Source organism: Triturus cristatus, chromosome 4_2 (genome assembly GCF_964204655.1).
Source record: "Triturus cristatus chromosome 4_2, aTriCri1.1, whole genome shotgun sequence".
Lineage (NCBI taxonomy): Eukaryota > Metazoa > Chordata > Amphibia > Caudata > Salamandridae > Triturus > Triturus cristatus.
The window spans coordinates 217,369,869-217,389,780 of NC_140586.1; the positions used below are offsets into that span (position 1 = coordinate 217,369,869).

General features: G+C 42.5%; 1 protein-coding gene across 1 annotated transcript in view; it reads right to left on the bottom strand.

Annotated features, from left to right (window-relative positions):
* Window positions 1-19,912, bottom strand: part of CACNA1I (calcium voltage-gated channel subunit alpha1 I) — a 580,458-nt gene that overhangs the window by 383,323 nt on the left and 177,223 nt on the right. The window contains exons 7-8 of the mRNA XM_085601256.1: window positions 6,661-6,967; window positions 3,536-3,915 (exon numbers count right to left, since the gene is read on the bottom strand). Of these exons, the coding sequence (XP_085457382.1) occupies window positions 3,536-3,915; window positions 6,661-6,967 (687 nt within the window). The remainder of the gene's footprint in view (window positions 1-3,535; window positions 3,916-6,660; window positions 6,968-19,912) is intronic.

Sequence of the window (19,912 nt, forward strand, 5' to 3'; positions counted from 1 at the left end):
ACAGAAACAGTCAGAAGTGAAGCAGGAGAGGCGCCTCCTACTGGCCAGTAACATGTGTACAGTGTCACAGCACAGGTGTCTCTGACTGAACATAGAAACATATTGATCATTTGAACTGCGCTGCACAGAGGTCCTTTCAATGAGCAGAGAACCATGTGCAATAATGCAGCAAGGCCGGAGCTACTGACTGCATGTAGAAACACAAACACATGCATGCCCAGAGACTCTTGGTGGCGCAGAACATGAACCGGCAGCACAGGAGTGATGTGCGTCATCAACGTCAACAGTTCACCACCAGGCATCACATTAGCCAGACCATGAGAAACCAAGTGACTTAAAGTGAAAATAACGTAATTTTAACCTGTTGAAATGTAATTGTTAATGATGCCGCTTGGGCTACAATCGATGGGGAACTCAATCTATGTTCTGCACAGTGGCAGAGCATGAGATGTGGCGGTTGCTAATCGGTTAACTCCACAATTTATCTTTGTAGACCACATATATCATACTTCTTATGACATTAACACACTAATCATTCAGTGATCATTTAAGTGGTAAACATAGTAAAACCCCACATAGAAATGTACAACTGATAGGACATACAATACAAAACACATAACAGAAATGTTGCGAGTTCTCATAGGTGGGGTTGATTATTGAATAAAGGCCACAAAGTATCCAGTCAAAGTTGCTCTAGTGCGCAAGATCTTATATGGTCAAGACAAATTATGTGGATGCTGACAGCCTTTAGCTGCTGCAGTTATACTCCTCATACTTCACGACAGCTTAGGTGTCCATTTTGGTTTCCTCGCTTGCTCTAGCTTGAATACAACACTAGTGTTAGACTGTGGGAAGAGCTGTGGAAATTGACATGCATGCGTGATGTCTCCTATTCTTGTGTCTTCTCCCTTGGATGGGAGTACAGCATGACAGCGGCTTCAACCATGCAACACCTCACGCTGCAGACCACCACTCCTGTTGGCGTTGAAAATGGTTACTTTAGTATCTGTTCCCATTTTGTTTTTTGTTTCTCATTTGCCATCATTGATTGGCCACAATGCTTTGAAATTGCGACATTAAATATCCTGCCCCAGCTGCAGGACACGTTGCTGTCGGAACATAAAAACCCTGGGCCCAATTCACAAAGATAAACTTACACTTTTGTGTAAGTTTACTCTTTTTCTCTTTTCACAAACCAATGATTTATTAGTAACTTCACAACTTTGGAGACTTTTTATGTGCGGAGTTCCCCGCCACGACGGGGGAGCCTCCGCAGAAGTAACCTTACTTTTTAAAATCATTTGTTTGTGAATAGCCTTGTGAATTGGGGCCCCAGATTGGTTGACCATTTATAATACAGTACATACAAGCTCAATCACTTTTGGGAGCAGTAGGAGGTTTAGATGGTTTGCCAGCTTTGGGAAGAGATACGTTTTCGGGGCCTCACAAAATTTGTTTAGCAACATTTGTGTGACAGGCACGATTCATGCACTATCCGTTGTCATTATCATCATCATTTCCATATCTCAGTAAATACGCCTCCCACCTGTCGCACCATCTGCATAAGTCACAATATTAAAAATCACATATAGAGACGGAGAATGCTGGATGAATGCTCACACAAAAAAGGGCAAATCCAAGTGGAAAAAGAGGTTTTCGCAAAAGGGCAGCAATAATGTGGGAACAGAGGACACATGAGGTCAGGTCGATTTGAGTATCAAATCTACTAGTTTGCGTTCAGGAAAGCCTGTCCACCTCTTGCTCATAAAGTGTTGCGGGTCATGCCCTAGGGCTGAGTGGTTGCCAGTGTTGGGGCGTACTGATCAAGCTTGAATAGGCTTGTCTAAAGTCCTTCACAGTCTTGAAGATCATTGCAACTCATTGTTGTGGGTAGTATTGCATCTGGGTTTGAATGGTCGGTTGCGTGTATGGATTTATGTTTCCACAATAGCAGATTTATTCTGCAACCGTCAGCATGCCCTTTAAAATGTAAATTGTCTGTTAACATTTAATAGCAAAATTGCTCTTCACATGTATTTGCAATGCATAAGATATTTTGCATCTGATCCTGTTTTATGCCTATTGGTTGACTTCTATAGTCTATACGCAAATCAACTTTGTTATTTCACAAAGTATTAATGTAGTGATTGCTTAAGCATCACATGAAATATAAATATTATATTAACAGTAGATTATCAGTTTGATATTTTGTCTTTATAAAGTTCTTTCCAAGGTCAATAGTCATTGTATGCCCCGTGTCGCAAGTGGTAGTCCCTGCAGGGACAGTGTACTCTTGGTCTCTCAAAAGAGAACCTTTAGAATGTAGTAGGCATCATTTTAAGCTCTTGGAACTGGGGAATAATATGTAAAGATATCTTTTCCAAGAACTCAGAGGTGTGATTGTTATGCTTACATACTCTTGATAACAGAGCTTCTGTGTCCTGCACTCGCTAGAGCTTCTTGGCAAGGTACGTCAGTCGTTGAGGAGATAATTAGTGCTTGCACTTCCAAAGCTTCCTCCACCAATCAGTGCAGTATTGTGGAGAAAAGTCAAGCCAGTGGATTCAACTCCATGTTTAGAGTTTCCTCCAGCAATTGGAGGATGTTTAATTCCCTTCAGACTCAAATGCCCTTAGATTGTGAAATTCAGAAGGCATGACCACGTGAAGAGTAGGATACACCCTTTAAATCTTGATGGATCAGGTCCGCACAGAATTGTGCTTTATTAGCGTGATTAAAGACAATGTGTTAGTAAACCTGAGCATTGGACAGGTCTTAACTGCATCATCTCAAATAGTCAGCCATGTAAAGAGATGCTCGGGTCAGTCACCAGGCACTTGAACACAGTTCTTCCTCCTTTTTTTTTCGAGAGCTTAGGCCAGTCGCGCTCTAGTACACTATGGCGAAGGCTGCCAGGAGGCAGCACCACCCAGGGTGGCATTATGAGGAACATTTACCTATGAATATCAATAATACACAGATCCATGTATACAGAAACTAAATTCTATTTCAGGACAATTGTAGTGCATATTCTTTTCTGCTCCAAACCACCTAAAACATTGATATTGGCAGTGTTGTGTGTGGAGAGGGATATGGTATGAGTTTAAAAATGAAGCTGATGACACAGTTTGCAACTGGTGACATGCTAAAAAAGAGATTTGCCAATGTGTGCTTTGGCAAACTATCTGCTCCTCAGCCATTCCCTCATCATCAACCCTTGTGTTGGATCTATGTGAACTTTTCTTCACCTTTACAATCCGTACCATCTAATGAAGAGGCCTATGTGGGATCGAAAGCTGGTGTACTATTCAATCTTTGTACTCATTGTGCTACTCACTACAAGACTCAAAATCCTCTCTTGAACAGCCACGCCCATGAATAACCATTGCAGCAGCTATAAAGGTTTATTACTCTTTTGTGTCTGCGGAAAACCGCTAGCCAGATGCGTTTGGTTTTTGAATAGTGTAGACCCTGATCCCCCTTCACACTCTCCACTCTTCTCTCTCTCATTATAATATGTAAAAGGGCCACTCACTTGCTCATGGTGCTCGATCCCCATGCTGATAGTGTTCACCAGGATAGCGATCATAATTCCCCGGTTGAAATACTTGCTGTCCACGATCCCCCGCAGTTTGACCCGGAGCTCCCCCCAGATGCTGTCGCAGAACTTCTCGTCTCTCCTGTCCTCGTCGTCGACCTCCACCCCAGCAGTGTCTCCACTACTCTTGCTGCCCTCGCTGGTTTGATCGCGCCCTTCGGCTTGGGTGGGCTTGGGGCTGCCCATCTTCTTGGAGGAGACCCGGTGGACCTTGGTGCACTGTGGACAGTTAGACGAGTCTGAGGTCAGCGTCACAGCAATAGGTTGGACAATGGACTGCGGGGTGTAGTCCAGTTGGCTGTGCTTATTGCAGAGCCCTGAAAGAGAACAGTCAGGGGGTATTAAAAAGAGTTGCTGCCACAAATTCCTATCACTATTGGCCTAAGAGCAGATAGATATTTAACCTAATAGGCTCTAGTTGAGAATTAAGAGGCAGATAGCTTTGAACAATTGGGATAATGGATAATAATTAATGATGTGTGAAATTATCAATCTTTGCTTCCTACATCTTCCAGAACTTAAGGGAAAGACTTCAACAGGATGATGCAGTTGTACATTTTGAAGCCGCTTTATTTTAGAGAAAATATTGTGCACAAATATAATTTACAATGTTTTCACTCAAATAGCTAATGCCAGTTGAAAGCCAAGGACTTTTCTTTTATTAGCTCACACCACAATCCTAATTCACTGACAATATTTCAATCAACAATTCTAACTTTTCAGTTTTATAGAAAACATGTGATAATTCATTTATGTAAGAGATTTTACTACATTCTTCAATTCAAATTAGGAACAATTTGTTAGTGGAGTTAGGGGAAAAAATGCAAAATTCTTGCTACACCACAAAACAACAACTTTCAGTTACATAAAACCTTTCCAACTGAAAAAAGATATCCAAATTCCTACATAACTTTTATAAATGATGAAAAGGGTGGCTTAATTTATTAAAACACTGTAAAACAGTGTTTTATATAATTTACAAAATATTGTGATTATTTCCTATATATCCTTTCTTTAAGCTGTTTTCTTCAGAAAACATTACTGGTAATTAATAATTTTTATGTCAATTTTGCCACAGACTACCATTTAAATAAAAAGCAAAATTCAATAAGTAAAGAAAAACATAATTAGAAAGTTACAGAAAGTCACAAAATGGTCGATATTAAAACTGTAATTTTTCAACTAAGATAACCAATTCACTCCTATATGTTTTTAGGAGGCAGTCAAGTTGATATATTGGAAAAGAAAATAGGGTGTGGAGAAGAGATTTTCCTATGTGCATGAATGCCTACACTGAGGTTTGGATCAAACCAACTTACGTAAAAGTCAAATGTATAAGCTTTATCTTCATCAGAAAGAAGGGCAAAGAGAACGCCAAAGCCTTACAATCAGTGTGCAAACTTCAGTCCCAGCTAGTTCTTAGTGTAATTTAATAGATGGTTAATTTGACAAATGAAGAGTGGTAATAACATGCAATACCAACACGGTTTTGTGCAGAAAAACTTGTAATTCCAACAATATAAGGTGCAAATATTCTTACCCAGTAATAAAGATAGTGCTGTGCATAGATCAAATGCTGCAGGAGTAACAACTAAGACCTCAGCACACATGTACTGAATTGGTATTGTTTTACCTATCTTATAGATGTTAAATGTTGAATTGCTTTGGTTACATATACTAGTATCTGTCTATTGAGTTGGTATTCTACAGCAATCTCAGAGAAGACAAACACTGAATGGGTCTTACACCTAGTTTCCAGAAGCAGGATATGAAATGGATTTAGTTACAACTATCTTATAGAACTCAAATATTAAACCCGATTTAGTTACGCCTACCTTAGGTAATCTGAATATTTATTTATACTAGTTCCACCTCTTTTACAGAAGTCAAATATTGAATGATGTACCTAATCCTGATTTATAGAAATCACACATTGAACAGTTTGGTTACACCTACTTTATCAAAGCTAAATGTTCAACAAGTCTTGATAAACATACAGAGGTTGAAGGTTGTAGTTGTCTAGTTATATCAACTTTACAGAAGCTGGACATTCAGAGGGTCTAGTTGCATATTTCGTAGGATAGAAGTCAGATATTTTATGGGTTTGGTTACACTTACTTTAAATAAGTCACAAATTCAATAGGTCTAGTGTTACACATACCTTACAAGATTCAGACCCAGCTGGTTCTTGGTGGAATTTAAGAGATGGTTAATTTGACAAAAGCTGGATAGTGAATGGTTTGAGTTACATGTCTTATCGAAGTCAGAAGTGAAATTGGTTTACTACACCTATCTTATAAACGTCAAATATTTAATGGGTTTGTTGATATCTGTCTTTTAGGGTTGAATATTAAATAGTTTTTATACATATATATTATACAAATCAGATTTTGAACCAACCTACTGGGACTTATCACATGTAGGTCAAATATTAAATGGGTTGAGTTGCAGCTCTCCTAAAGAAGTTGAATATTGAAATTATGCAGTTACACCTATTGTATGTAAATCAAATATTAAATGGGTAGCTATACCAGTAATCCAGAAGCCAAATATTGAACAGGTTTAGTAACACTTCTCTTATAGAGGATGAACATAAAATTGGTCAAATTACACCAATCTAATAATTGCCAGATATTAAATGGGTTAGTTACACCACTTTTAATGAAGAGGTCGACCAATAAACTGATTTAATGAAACCTTTTGAATGCTTCCATCTACTCCTATCTTACAAAAGCCAGATATTGAAAGGTTTAGTTGGAACTGTTTTGCAAAAATTCAAATATTGAATGGGTCTAGTAACAACTTTTGAAAGAGAAACTATGTATTGAATTGGTTTAGTGGCACCTCGTTGACAGGAAATGGATAATAAATAAGACTGGTAACAACAATCAAAAAGAAGTCAAACATTGATTAGATCCAATTATCCCTCTTTTACTGAAGTCAAATATTTGCTATGTCTAATTAAATATATCTTACAGGAGTCACATGGGAATCGAGGCAGCAAGAAATCTAGGATTTAATGTTTTCAATTTAAAAAAATGCATAGATTTCAAGATCCTTACAGAGTTGGCGCCTCTCCTTTCCATTGACGCCGAGTCGTGGTCCACCAAGATTTGCCCGGCCGTCATCTCTGCCCTGAAGGGCTGCGTAGAAGCTGATCGTCCGCCGCTTGGCCTTCCGCAGGATGTGGCAGACATACTGAAAGATCTCCTCATAGCAGTCCCCCGGTTCAGCGTAGCTGGCCACTGTGCTGGAGGACAAGTAGAGGGCACGCTGTTCCTGCATTAGCTGGTGCTCCCGCTGCTTGGTCTCTGAAAACTGTGTGGCGATGACAACCAGGCACAAGTTGATCATGAAGAAAGAGCCCACCTGAAAGGGTTGGGAGAGATGTCAGACAAGCATAGTGAAGAATGTTGCCCAATTAGGCGTTCCCCAAGTGTTAGGTTGAGCAGTGTACCCCACCACTGTTGTGATGTGAGACATAGTCAGTCACATCTAGAACCAAGACGTGGTGAAGAGTTAAAAGGAAGCTTATAAATTTGTGAGGGAAAGGGACAGCTGAAGGCCATTATTTCATAATTTTCTCAGGCTTTTCCAAGACTTGCATTCTTTCAGGATCAGGAGCATAGGAGGGATTTAGCAGCACTAAACATGCACTAGAAGCATGTTCGGAGGATAAATAACATGTTTGTTTCTCTAACATACTGTAAAATGGGAAATATAAGTTACAAAAACAATCACAGACAAGAGCAACATTCATGTATGGCAATTTTTTTCTTAAACCAATGCTCTTGTTAGAAAAAGCAAATCAAATAGTAGAAGATGTATGTACAATGTAGGATGTAAAAAAAACAGATGCGTAGGAATAAAAGAAAGATCAGAGAGTTTACAAAAGATAACAACAAAAAATATAGAAATGAATGAGCATTGGCAAAGCCAAAATGTTTTGGCTGTGAAACCTATTGGTTTTGCCAATGCTTATTTGCCTTAACAGCCACCACGAGTATGCACGCTTTTTCGCAGTGGCCATTTTGTAACACACTTTTAAAATATTGCTGCATGCTTTCAAAAATGGACGCTACAGATGCACATGCATTAATGGCGGCCATCTTTGAATGCATTTGTAATGTTTTAACAAATGCCATTCACAGATGCCTGCATGCATGTGTGAGCACCTGCGACAGCCGTCTTTGAAGTCTTTGAATGCATCTTGGTTTATTTTAATAAATCCTGTTCAGTGATGACCTCTGTGGATCTCCCCACATCCATGGTGGCCATCTTTGAATGGGATTTGTTAAAATAAAACCTAATATTTAAAGAGGGCCTGCCTCACATGCATGCACATGCACACATGCTGGTGGCCACCAAGAAAAAGTCCAAAACATTTTAAGATGACGACCTGCCTGTAGCGCAGCGGTTGGCAAACCCTGTTAAGATTATTTTTTTTAAAGGAATGGGGCAAGAGCACAGTGGGTGGGAGGAGTTAGAGAATTGGAAAGAGGAGAACTGGGAGAAGGGAGGGAGTGAGAGGGAGGGAGAGAGAGAGAGAGAGAGAGAGAGAGAGATTTTGATGTCAGTAGTGGAGGAATACACTGTGATACCTAAGTGATATTGGACAAGGCAAATACAAGAATAGTGAGGCAAGCCATTGACTCAGGAGCAGGGAAGTGAGATATAAAAAAGAGTCATCCAATCATGAGAAAAGGACTGACCAGAAGCCGATTCTAAGTATATGTATTAGGAAACAATAGGTCTGGCAAACAAACAGCTTAAGCTTTCTGTAGTTGAGATCTAAAAATTGGGTTACTGAGGTTAACAGAGTCCTCAGAGGACACGAGAGGGGATTGTGTTTCAGGAGACTTTTGGAACCACAGTTAGAGAAAAACCATCACACCTTGGAGTCATTAAAAACTGTAAGAAATTTCCATACGCATGATTTCCACCATTGTTTTCTTGGCCCTTCAGAAGTAGACCTCAGCCAAGTTATTGTGTTTGCATCACTGAAACAACACTGAGTGCATCATATTTCATTCTTGGCTGAGAAATTACATATTTTTATCGGTTGAATGTTTTTTCCGTGGGAGCAAAAGCAAAAGTCTGTTTTTTAACTGCGTGAAGAGAGACCAGACGTGCCTGATGCTGTGAAAGCACAAATTATCCGGGAGATGGAATACTTAAAATAAATATATGTATCAACACTGATAAATGCATCAGTTAGAGGTCATCAGGCCTTGCCATTTCTCAGAGCCTGGATGTAAGCGAGTCAGCTTTGTTTCATATCAAAGATTGTCCTCTGTGATACCTGAAAGATCAAGGAATACGCTATTTCCCACGCTGAACTGTAAATCGGATTACCATAATTATTGCGAACAACATCTTTCTTTTGGAACAGTTCCTTCTGTATGAATTATGGTTATGATTTCACTGTAAAAATGGAACTGGTTTGTACAAATGGCTATTTGAGAGTAGGCGGGTTAGCAGAAGAAACAGGTGGGGGCTGAAGCAACAGTGCTGGGTGGAAGAGAAGGCAGTAAATGTGGTAGGAGAGGAGAGAATGTTGGCTGCTGCATGAGAGTGCAGTGTTAGGTGCTGGGAAGGCTGCCGAAGTAGTAGAGAATGTGGCAGAAGGAGAGATGTAGTGTTAGAAGGGGTGCATGGTTTCAAAGAACCGTGAGAAAGATTAGTCACTTTTAGGCCTGGGCGGAGTTTGCGCAACTCCAGGAATTGACCAAAAACACTGACATGCTATGCGATGTTCCGCAAGCGGCGGAGTGTGTTAGGTCACTCCGTTCATGCTGATTTTTAGCACCGGGTATTTGTCCTGCACTGGAAAACCAAAGCAAACTGCACCATGCGCGCAGCGTAACAGTGCGCTGCTTCTTTCTGCCGCTCAAGTAGATTTTCTACTTCAGCATCAGCTTGCTCAACGCAAACGGGTGGTTTCTCATCACGAGTGGTCGCGGCCATCTGCGACCGCCCGTATTGAGAAATCTCGCTGGGAGGTGTTCTAGCGTTGGATTTTCCTCGCTCGCCTACTTAACGTTGAGGAGCGCGAGTGAGGAAAACACTACGCTCTGCGAATGTGCTCCACGGAGTGTGGAAAATTCTGCAAACAGAGCGGAGTTCACCGCCCAGGTCTAGTCACTATTCCCCACTGACATTTTGTCCTACCTCAAGCTGCTGGACTGCTTGGATGGGACGAAAGATGGCGAATTCTTTCTAAATTTAATATTACAATTATCAAAGGAGGGCGCTTTTTTATTCTTCAAGCAAGCAGACTTTACATCCTCTTCACTTGGGAGGGTGGCCCTCCAACTGAAGTCTGCCTGACACCTCCGGCAGACGACCTGAGTTATAGTGTTGCCACCTTACTTAAAAAGAAAAAAACGTCCATTTGTTTATGTTATGCTATTCTGGCACTGCCAAGCGTGGGTCTGTGGAACAGAATTCATGTAAAAGTTTCAAGATTCTCTTGTAACATAGCAATGATTCCGCTGGTTGCTCGAATGGCCAAGGTGACACGGTTAAACGAACTCACGATCACTTTTTGACTGATTTCTTTATGTGTTTGCTATTTTAGGTTTAAGTATTAGAAAGGTAAAACATAGGATTTCTCTTCTTGTCCCAATATTTAAAAAACACATAAAGAGCAGGTCGGTAAAAACATGGCCAGGAGGCAACCTTACCTGGGAATGGAAATCCCCAGGCCATGCAGGGTTTTTGTGCCATGCAGGGTTCACTGGATTGTGGCTGGCCCCAGTCAGACACAAGGGACCAGGCGTACTACGTAAGCACGAGCTGTGTGAGGGGGAGGGGCCTAACGTCGAACCTGATCGCACACTTTACACTATATGCCGAATGCGTGTCGTATCTGCGCGTGAGCACGCGACCTCCTCTACACCATGGGGCAGACTGCTAGCCACCCGGCCTTAAAAGAGATTGATGAGGGGTGGGAGGGGAAATCTTTGAAGAGTGCTGGAGGTTTTCAGGAAAAAATATGCAAAAACTAATTCACAAATCGCCGATGCGTTCAAAGGCACCTAGTCCCTTTGAACGATAAAAGCGCTTTTTGATAGTGGTTGCGGCAGCGACAGCGGACCACCTGTGTCGGAAGGAGGGGGTGAAGGCACGGAAGAGGGGTGGGGGCTGGATCCAAGCGTCTACCCGACCACACGTAAGTTATGTCTGTCATAAAAACACATAGCGAGTCACACGGCCATCAGAGACCCAATCTCTCCAGTGCTTCATTTCTTAAAAAATAATGTAAAAAAGAGCAGAGCACACATGTTTTCGTAGGAATTTTTTTCCAAGGGCACCTGACGACCACCAATTCTGCTTAGCCACGTTTTCTCCTCGTGCCTCTTTGGTCCACTCATGAAGGTTCCATTTTATCCTTGCTTTCTCCCCTTTCAGTCATGAATTTCCCCCTTTTTTACTCCCTTCTCTTTCTCTATCTTGCAGCGGGTCAAATCTGTATGAAGAAAAATAAGTCCCTGTCCCCCCCAAAAAAGAATGCGCGAGATCACCACCGGCACCCATTGGCTCATACTGGGCACCGCCCTCTCCCAAGTTCCCTGCTTCCTGGTGAAATCACGCAGGGCTCGCCTATGCTCCACCCTCTTCACCATTTTTGTGAGATGCCTACTCAGCACTCCTACTTGTATTCTTTTTTTTTTTTTAAAGAATTTTTTGTATTATTTGCAAATTCCTTCATAACTTCAGCCTCTCCACATTTGGTACATGCAATTCACAGTAACACATTGCTCTTCCTAGTTCACATACAATATTATTATGCGACATATCCATAAGAGTTTACGTTATTATCCGAGTTCCTGTGCCATGTCTCTCACTGACTGCTAACAGTCTCCACATTCTGATATCTATTACCCTCAACTTTCCCCACCAACCAAACTACTACCCCCCCCATCCCTCCCCCCAGTGTGCTCCCCCAACAGTTTCCAATCTCAATGTGTCTTGACTTATAGGTGTATGCCTGCTTTGTGCCGTTACTTTTACCCGGCCCCTATCCCCATGTCACCCCGTGCCCTCCCCTTCTACCGCGACTCCTACTTGTATTCTTGCCTCAGATTTCTACCTGCTAGTCTCAGGGCAGCCAGGCTAGCCACCTAACAACAACTCTCTTAAACCCCAGTGCAGTGAAAAGGACTCGATTATGTGTCATCTTGATTACTTCATTGCAGCCTTAATTACTCCTGTGGCAACATTTAAAGAATCAGCATCATCATCATTTACAGCCACCCTATAACGTGCTACAGAAGAAACAGGCGTGGACCAAGAAGCGGCCTTTCACACTTCTTGTAGAGATCCCAAAGCAGATTCCGCTCAAGGTGTGCACACTGCCCTTGTAGACCTCCCTTGCCAACCCTCTGGGACTTCAGATCCAGCAGACACGTATGCCTGAGTCATGACCTGCGTCACCCGTCTGCTCAAAGTTGCAGTGGCAGCTTCTGTACCTTTATTTGCCTCCCCTTGGGCTACAGAGCATTTGATGTGCAAAATGCTCTTGTTCGGGACAGATAGACCACCAAGGCTCTTTTGTCATCTAATGTCCCAGGGAGGGCAGAACTCGCAACTTCGGATACCACCAGCAAAACCATCTCCTAGGAACAGTGAAACTGCTTCTGCACTTTAGGCCTGAACTTCGGGTCTGGTCTTAACAAGGAACCTCAGCTGCAGATCATTAATGACCAACACCACAAGCACCCCAAAGCTTTTTGCAGAAGCTTTTGCAAACAGAAAAGCCCCCTTCACTGCGACCCAATCTATATCTGCAGACTCCAGAGACTCAAAAGGCTTTCCCTGTAGACCCTTACGCACTGAGGACAAATCTCATGTAGCTATATGGGAATAGGTTACTGGCCTTTTCAACTTAAATCTTTTAAAAAGATTGAAAACGAAAGTAACAATCTCGTGACTTCCACATGGCTCTTTACAGCCTTTGATCACTGCCCACTTTGCTGACAGCATTGACGGGGAAAACCCCAACACCATCACGCTAAAAATCCAAAATAAGAAACTGGTCACACAACCTTGAATCTACTCCTTTCTTTTGGCACCAGCTATCAAAGATCACTCCAATGTCCTGGACATAGTGCAAGAGTTGATGCTTTTCTCCAATGCTATATATCAATAACTACTTCAGTTGAACAGCCTAAGGGGCTGATTTTGATTACGGCGGTGCCGCGGTGGAGGTGTGGACACCGCCAGCCCGGAGGTCCAACCGCCCTGTTACGTTGCAACTGTCTGAGGCACGCAATATGCTTGGCACTGCCAAGCATATTACAAGTTTCCTCACGGCCACAGTTTTCATAGTGATGAGCCTGCCATGAAAACGGTGGCAGTGAGGAAACAAAAGGGCCCTACAGGGACCCCTGATGCCTCAGGGCTACTGGATGCATGCAGGGGGGCACATGGTGTGCCTCCTGTATCCATGCACCCCGATTACCTGCACGGCATGGACTTATCATGCCGTGCAGGGGAGCGCTGTGGCGGTCCCACGGCGCTGTCTTTCTAACACTCACATATGTGCCTTTGAAAGGCACCTCTTTGGCCATCCACCGCAGGACCACCAGATCAGGAGAAAACTCCTAATCTAGCAGGTGAGCAGCAGAGGGCTTTGGCGGTCTCCCAGCTGGGTGCTGACATGGCGGCATGCTGCGAGACCGCCAAAGTCGTAATCAGTCCCTAAGTCTTGTAATGCTTGGCGTTCAACCTCCAAAGAGTGAGATTCAAAGTTTCCAACTATGTGAGCAACAGCGCTGAAGACTGCAGGGGTGACGATTGAAGCGGGAGGTGGAAGTATTGGCCCCGTGCCAACAGGCTCAACAATGGAAACCAAGCTTGTTTGGGCCAAAAAGGTGCTATCATAATTACCTGAACCTGCTCTCTTCGAAACTACTTCAATACCGCAGAAGAAGCAGTATGTGAGGGAATGCAAATAGTAGACCTGTGGTCTACTGGGTTGACATTGCATTCACTGCCCACACAGCCAGATGCCAAGTCTCTAAGCAAAACTGTGTGAGAAGGACAATGTTTAGAAATGCAAACAGACTCATCCAGGGCCTTCGCACCACATTAGCCACTGAAAATCCTCCATATTCAGATGATAAGAGAATGAATTTGGCAGATTGTGACTCAAGCTGTCTGCCATCACATTCTCTATCCACGGGATATACATTGCCCTCAAATCCAAGAGGTGTTTCTCTGCCCATGTGAAGACTTCCAGGGCCAAGTTTGCCAACTTCCTGTTCCATGTGCCCTCTGTTTGTTTAGAAAGAAGCCTCCAAGGCTACATGGTTTTTAATTCTCACAAACACTGCAGCTTTCTCTATCTGGGGTTCAAAACTTTGAAGGGTACAAACTTACCTGCCCGATGCACATGCATTTGACGTTTCGGGCTTGGGACTTGAAAGCAAATTCCCTTTTTTAGATTGCTTGGATCCATCCACCACTGTAAGTGACCCTTTATCTTCTTGGATTTTGGGATCTATGCGTCGTATTCCTGAGTCAATGTTGACCAATTGTCTAGCAAATGGTAAACCATAGGTTGCAAGTGGCAACAAGACCACACAACTACGGCTGTAGTTGTTGACATTAAGCCTTGAATTGTTAACCACTGTTTGATTGTTATTTGGAGCACTGGCATTATCTGGTAAACCCTGACCGAAAGCGACTGGGCTCTGCTCTCTAGCAAGAATACCTTTTGTGAGTGTCTATTAGAGCCCCAATAAATCTCTTCAGCTGCTCTGGATGCAGACTGGACTTCTGTTAATTCACAATGAATCTCATATCCTCCAGCCAGGAGAACACCATCTTCACACTGGCCACCACCTTCAAGTAAGAAAAGCCAGAAATCAACTAGTCATCCTGAAAAGGAAATAACTGAACCCCCTTTAACCATAAAAAGAAACTACTGGTGCCATTACCCGTGTGAACACTCCCGGCGACAAAGAGAGCCCAAGGTGAAGTGCTCTGAAGTGGAAGTGATGGGATTAGCAAATATGATAAACTGTTAACTCCTCCCTTATCTGGACTTGAAAATAAGCATTCTGCAAGTCCAGGGCCGCTAGCAATTTCTTCTTCGTCAGAATTGGAATTACATCTGTAGTGTGTGTGTAACCTGAAAGGAGGGTATTGCACAAACTGACATGTACTTTCCTCCTGGTTTTGGCACTAGGAAGATTATAGAATAAATTCCATACCCTCTCTGCGAGACTGTGACCGGCACTATGGCTCCCTTCTGGATCCTTTCTTGAACTTCATGGCTACGTGTTAGGTATTATTGCGAATGTGCTGCAGCATAACTCCTCTTAAGGACACCCTCTATTAGTCTCTCGACAGCATCCCATAGCAATGACTCCTCAGAAAGTAAGAACAAAGTGGAGGCCATACTTGCCAGGATCGTAACAACTTTCAGTACCTAGGCGAAAACTAACCTCAAATTACTCCACAGGATATCTCTTTGATAGGAACCTGGGAACAAAAGACTTCTCTAGGTCTTTCCACTTCTTTAATCTCATGGTTTTCACAAAGTCATGGAACAGGAGAGCATCTACCTGCGGAGCAGAATACTGAGCAAATAAACCCTCCTGTTTCTGCTGAGGGTTCTCTTGAAATTTCAGAATATCTCTTATGTTGGCTGTCACTTCCACCAGCTGACGCCCCTCAATATATAACCCTCTTCAGAGTCCTTGTCAGAGTCTAGCTTCTGCCTCTTATCATGTGGCTCAACGAAAACTGAATTCACTGCGCCCTTTATGAGAGACGCCAATTCCCTCCCCGAGATGGACACCAACTCCTCCTGAGCTGCTTCATCAGGATGCTCTTGATGGTTCTTTTTGGGCAAATTCTCTTGCCTCCATTACCTGTTGCAGAGACTCCTCCTTCAGCTGATAAGTACTGAATTAGTTGCACTCTGAATGTCCCCCAGCAACAGCTAGGCGACTCCTTATGAGGGGCCATTTATTAATCAATCAATTTGCCAATTAAATCCTTTCTTCTATAAAAAGCGTTACCTTAAGCCCTCCTCTTCTGTTTTCAGAGTGGAAGTATAAGATCTTAACCACTAGGTAAAACGTGACTATTTTCCAATAGAGGACCATAACCTTAATAGGTAAGGAAAACAAAGAAACTAGTTAATGCCTGTATCTCTTTTACCTGAGCACACACTGTCCCAAAAATATTGCCACAGGGTTTATAATCCTTCTATTAACAGCATACCACTGTTCCCTATCTTATATAGGCCCCCCCGCTCCAGCAGTGCGTGCCACCCACCCCCGAAAATAAATGGGCAATAACTTTGTGCTGACATTTGGGCTGGGGCGGACACCTGCGTTACTCAAACTGCTGCAAAACCCATCTCGTCACCAGTCCCGCCACAGCTAGTACATGAACAGAGAGCACACCGGGCTCTGCAATGTTGAAAAACTTGCCACCAGCCCAGTTGGTTACACAAATAAAAATACAACTAAAGAGCAGGGTTGCAAAAATACATAACAAAATCCCTACTCCTTAATAAAAAATGCTGCAATCAAGGCAACAAGAACGTTGACACAGCAGCAAGCAGCAAGAGCCTTGGGGTGGGGTGGGGCTGAAGGGGTTGGCGGGGTGGTGGTTTAAGGCAGTCCTAGAAACAAACAATGGACTATATTTTACTAGTAGCTCTTGGGGGCACTGGCAGGGAGGAAATGCCTCAAGCATTATGAGTGGGATGAGGAGCGACAATGGGGAGGTAATGAGATTCTGTTTTAAGATCCAAAACTTTCTCACATGAAAATATACTGGACTGATAGCTGCCCGTTGAACTCCCTGCTTTTATTACCTGCATATCAATGAATAAAATAATTTACATAGTCCTCAAGTTCATAGGAACTTGACCTTCTTCTCTATATTGGGTCACAAGGTCGCTATTTCACAGCTACCAGTTTTGCTTTGTATCGCTGCTACCCATTGCTTAATTTGAACCTGTGGTTTCCAGTACTCAGCACCAGCACTTCATTGTCAGCACCAGCTCTAGCGACAGTCCACCACATGGTGGCGCCGTCTGTCAAATTTTGAGATAAGCACAACAACATTGTTTGATAAGTCAGTATAAATTAAAAATAAATAACATCTATTGTTTACATTATTATAGCTTTGGGTGAGCTGAAATAATTTGAATTGTCACACTTATGGCAGTGCCATGGTTAGTACTTGTGCTTGTACTGTCATTAGCAGCGCTGGCAGGGGCAATGAGTGATGCAGGCTGCAGTGGCCTGCCGAGAAGGGCCCTGAACTTACTTTTCTACAAATCAAGCACTGATTGCAATGAACCATATACCACATTCTGTTCTGAAGATGTAATCACGTTTTGTTTAGAATCTGCTGTCCCCTTGCAGCGAGACATGCACCACTGCAACATCAAACAATTCACCACTATGCCTCCTGTTTTGCTCCCTAGTTCTTGCACTTACTGCAGTGACTGACAAAGTTCTAATCACACAGACAACCCACCGACATTCCAGCAGTGTTTCACAGCTTTGTTTTTTAGGTTGAGCCTGGGGAGCGCATGCCCTGCTTTACAAGGCAGGCTGTATTCAGGTATGGACATGTAGCTCCGCCCATTTTCCGCTTATCTTTTCAATTGGCTCCTGTTACCGTCCTTTCTAAATGATTGATTTTGATTAATGAATAGGCTTAGTAGTCCCTCCTTAGTACCGCCTTTTCTACATTTGTAACCTCCCATGAGGACTGGCCCTTTTACTTGTGTTGTTACACTGTATGTTTTATTTACAGTCTGTGAGAACTATTTTCTTTAATGATTTTCTCCTATTGCAGGCACAACATGCTTCCAAGGGTGCCCGCTTTGCCTCTGGGCCCGCGCTTTAGGTTTCAGCATGGCGCTGGCTTTTACATTTTTATTACCAATAGTGGCCAACTTGCACCTTTTCATCGACGTAATTTGTTTTTAAATTAGCAGCACAGCACGCTTTTATAATAGCGGCTGTGCACCTTTCATTTCCTCTGGCCTTTCTTTATGCGGGCTAATATTTCTTTAAACTTTTTTTTGTTTTAAAGCGCACCATGCCACGCTTTCGCTTTAATGGTGGCCGCACCCCTTTCTTTAGGCGCTGATCGCCGTATTCATCTTATTGTCAAGCTCAATACAGTGAGCTGGGTCTAAAGAAATGGGCACGGCCACCATTAAAGTGAAAGCATGGCATGGGGCGCTTTTACAAAAAAAACATTTGTTTGTGAAGGTTACAAACAAATGCTTTTTTGGTGAAAGCGCCCCATGCCATGTTTTCACTTTAATGGCGGCCACACCCCTTTCTTTAGACGCCGCTCATCATATTCACTTTGTCGGCGCCGCTTGCACAGCTGAGCACTGCCCTTTAACACACAGGGCTTGGACTGAGGAGGCAACAGGCATGGACATCCAGGAAACAAAAATACGTACTAACAAGCCTTTGCAATGCAATAGGTCTCGCAGTTTGAGCTATTTTCATTGTAAAAGACAATGTCTTTTATTTATGTATTGGTTTTCAAAACACATAAATAAAAGGCATTTTCATGTACAATGCCAATAGCTTAAACTCTTGCAAATGTGAGACCTATTGAATTGCAAATGCTTGTTTCCTTTGAATCTGTTGTAACTATGGCAGTGACTGATTCTGCAAAGAGTGGAGCTCACGCCCTTATATTTTATGGTTTCTGTTTTGCTTTGTAACTTTTGTACTCATTCCATTGACAAAAGCAGTTAACCATCCTTTCTCCTTTGTCACAGTTTTATTACTTTCTTTATGATTTGGATCTCTTGTACCCACACTAATGACCCCCCTTAACGTCACACGACAAACTCCGCCTTCCTGTTGTTTCAAAGCTTCACATCTTTCTTTGCTTCCTGTGCCTCCTTGCCAATAAAATATGCACCATCACACAACAAACACCTCTTTCCATCTGTTACAAACCTTCACAATTTACTCTATATCCTTTGTGCCCATGCATAAATATATGTATTATTTTGGGTGGGGAATGGGTTCCACCCCAATCCCTCCTCTGTTCTCACACTCCACTAACCTTTTAAATGTACCCCTTATCCCCTATAACTTCAATCATCCCTAAACCCTTAAAGAAACTTTAAAATACTTTCTACCCTATTCTCCTACCTATTCATGAGCCCTAAAAAACACTTTGTACTCAATTCTCTTAGCCATCTCTAAACCCTTTAACAACCCTTAATACCCTTACTCAGGGCATACGTCCTAAAACATAAGTAGGGGGACTAACCAAGTTAGGCAGTATGTAAGTGTCATCATGGTGCGTGACGTCACAGAGCATGATGTCACGGCATGTGACATCACAGGAAGTGGCCTCACAAGAATCGACATCAGATATTAAGACCTCACACATTTGATTAGCAGGTCTATCATAGGACGTATAAGCACATTACGAGATTTAACACATTCGATTTTTTGACTGGTTGCGCCAAAAAAGTGGTGCAACCCTGACGCAAAATCTGGGCCTTCATGAATACTTTAAAAAAAAAATCTTTGCCACAAAAAAATTGTCAACAAAGAGAAACATGGCAATAGATCTCTTCTGCTTAGTTGGTTGCACAGTCTGCATTTTAAAATATCTCATGGGGATAAGGTACGTGCCATAGAGATCTTTCTGTGCCCAGTAAATCTCAGGGAAACATAATGATGGTAAGATAACTCTGGAGGTTAATGCATTTGATGGTGAGATCTGTGTTTTGTCTAGACCCAGTTTTGAATCAAAGTATCATAGAGGGTTAATATGCCCCATGCTAAGCACATCATGTATGATGCAGATGACAGATATTAAATTTTATGTAGATAGGTAAGTGGGTTACTGCTTTTAACATAGAGATCCTTTTGTTACTTGCAGTTCATAAATTGTAATCCTTCTAATACAAGCTATAAAGGACAATTGGCTCACTGTCTTACATAACACACCTTGCACATTGATTTATACACTTACAAGATTTATTGTCAATGTATGATGTTTATGTGTGATGGAAAGCGCTCTCACACTCTACGTTGGGATAAGTAGCGGGATAAAAGGAATAAAATAGTGGCATTTAAATTCTTATTTGTGTAAATACTGGATAGACTGGCATCTAACATTTTTACAGTGCGAGCATATGTCTTATATACAGGGACTGAACAAAGTCAAAAGCATGCCTCTCTTAAGTACCAGTGAAGTGATAACAAGATGTGAGCCTTTGTTTCTGCACCGTTGCATTTGAATCTAAGTGTGAGACACCAGACCGCGCCCAGCTAGGGTACAGCT